The 1,238-nt window shown below is 64.6% G+C and overlaps 1 protein-coding gene across 1 annotated transcript in view; it reads right to left on the bottom strand.

Annotated features, from left to right (window-relative positions):
* The window catches only part of PPP6R2 (protein phosphatase 6 regulatory subunit 2), a 73,959-nt gene that overhangs the window by 10,975 nt on the left and 61,746 nt on the right, over positions 1-1,238 (bottom strand). Inside the window, exon 11 of the mRNA XM_023734635.1 lies at positions 507-710. Within this exon, the coding sequence (XP_023590403.1) occupies positions 507-710 (204 nt within the window). The remainder of the gene's footprint in view (positions 1-506; positions 711-1,238) is intronic.

The raw sequence follows: 1,238 nt of genomic DNA, 5'->3' as shown, positions 1-1,238 counted from the left end.
AGGGGGAGGCCCTGTGTGCAGGTGTGACGGCGAGGGGGAGGCCCTGTGTGCAGGTGTGACGGTGAGGGGGAGGCCTCGTGTGCAGGTGTGATGGTGAGGGGGCAGACGGGATGCAGGAAGTAGGCCAGGCCCTGGGTCCACAGGCACTGTTTTTAAGCCCCAAGTTTTTTCATGAGACCCTGACCCATCGCTCTCCCCTCCGGGCTTCCCCTGTGGCAACCTCAGAACAGTGAGCCATCCCCCAGGCGCCAGGTTGGCCAGCGCTGCTCACAGCATGTCCAGGGCTGCCCTGTCCCTCTCCAGGCTGTGACCCAGACAGGCCCTGATGCTGCCTTGTGATTTGGTGTCCTCTCACGTGAGGTCAGAGGAAGACTGCCCGTGTGTCCAACGAACGCTGGCTGCAGAAAGCAGGTGTCCACGTCCTTGTCACCCCTCTTCACACAGCCCCAGATGGCCTTGGCTGGGGAGGGGTGGGGTGGTACAGGGGGCCCAGGGGCTGCACTCACGTGGGTCACCAGTGTGTCTTCAGGGCGGCCGGCTGCAGGCTGGGGGTCCTTGGGGGTCCCGTTCCCGGGTGCTGGCTCCGCCTGGCTCACAGGCTCGCCGGCGTCTGCTCTGTCTTCCCGGGCGGCATGGGAAAGGATGGCCGCTATGCACAGTTCCACTTGGAAGTGCAAGAAGTTATTCCAGGTGTACTTGAAAAACAAGTCCTGGTGGACAGAGAACGGGCGTGCTCTAAGACAGGCGTTCTGACAGCGGGAGCACGGTGTCTCCACACATCACTCCCCACCCCGATCTTAACCGCATGTAGAAGGAGTGATGTGGTGGCCCCACGACAGCAGGAGCTGGACCCTCCCGGGGAGGCTAATGTCGGACGAGCCCTCGGGCCACACCAGGCAGTGGCTAGGTCTAACGCAAGTTCCGGCGCCTTGGCCTCCCCAGAGCGGCCCCTGCCCCTTCCCCATGCACCCCCTGCCATACCACAATGGGGGCACAGCAGCCTCCAAGTCTCTGACCCTCTAAGTTGGCAGGGAGCTGGGAACGGGGCTCACTGACTGTGCACCCTGCCCGCTGCCACCCACGCAGCCTGCGTGCCTGGCCCTCCTACACATGGGCACACACATGGGCGGGGGGCTGGAGAGGGCCTGGAGGGGGGCAGGGGGCTGGAGAGAGGCTGGAGGAGGCTGGAGAAGGGCTAGAGGGGGGATGGAGAGGGGCTGGAGTGGGGCTGGAGAAGG

This window comes from Trichechus manatus, unplaced genomic scaffold (assembly GCF_000243295.1).
Source record: "Trichechus manatus latirostris isolate Lorelei unplaced genomic scaffold, TriManLat1.0 scaffold00069, whole genome shotgun sequence".
In the NCBI taxonomy this organism is placed as follows: Eukaryota; Metazoa; Chordata; class Mammalia; order Sirenia; family Trichechidae; genus Trichechus; species Trichechus manatus.
This window is presented reverse-complemented; position numbering and strand designations above follow the sequence as displayed.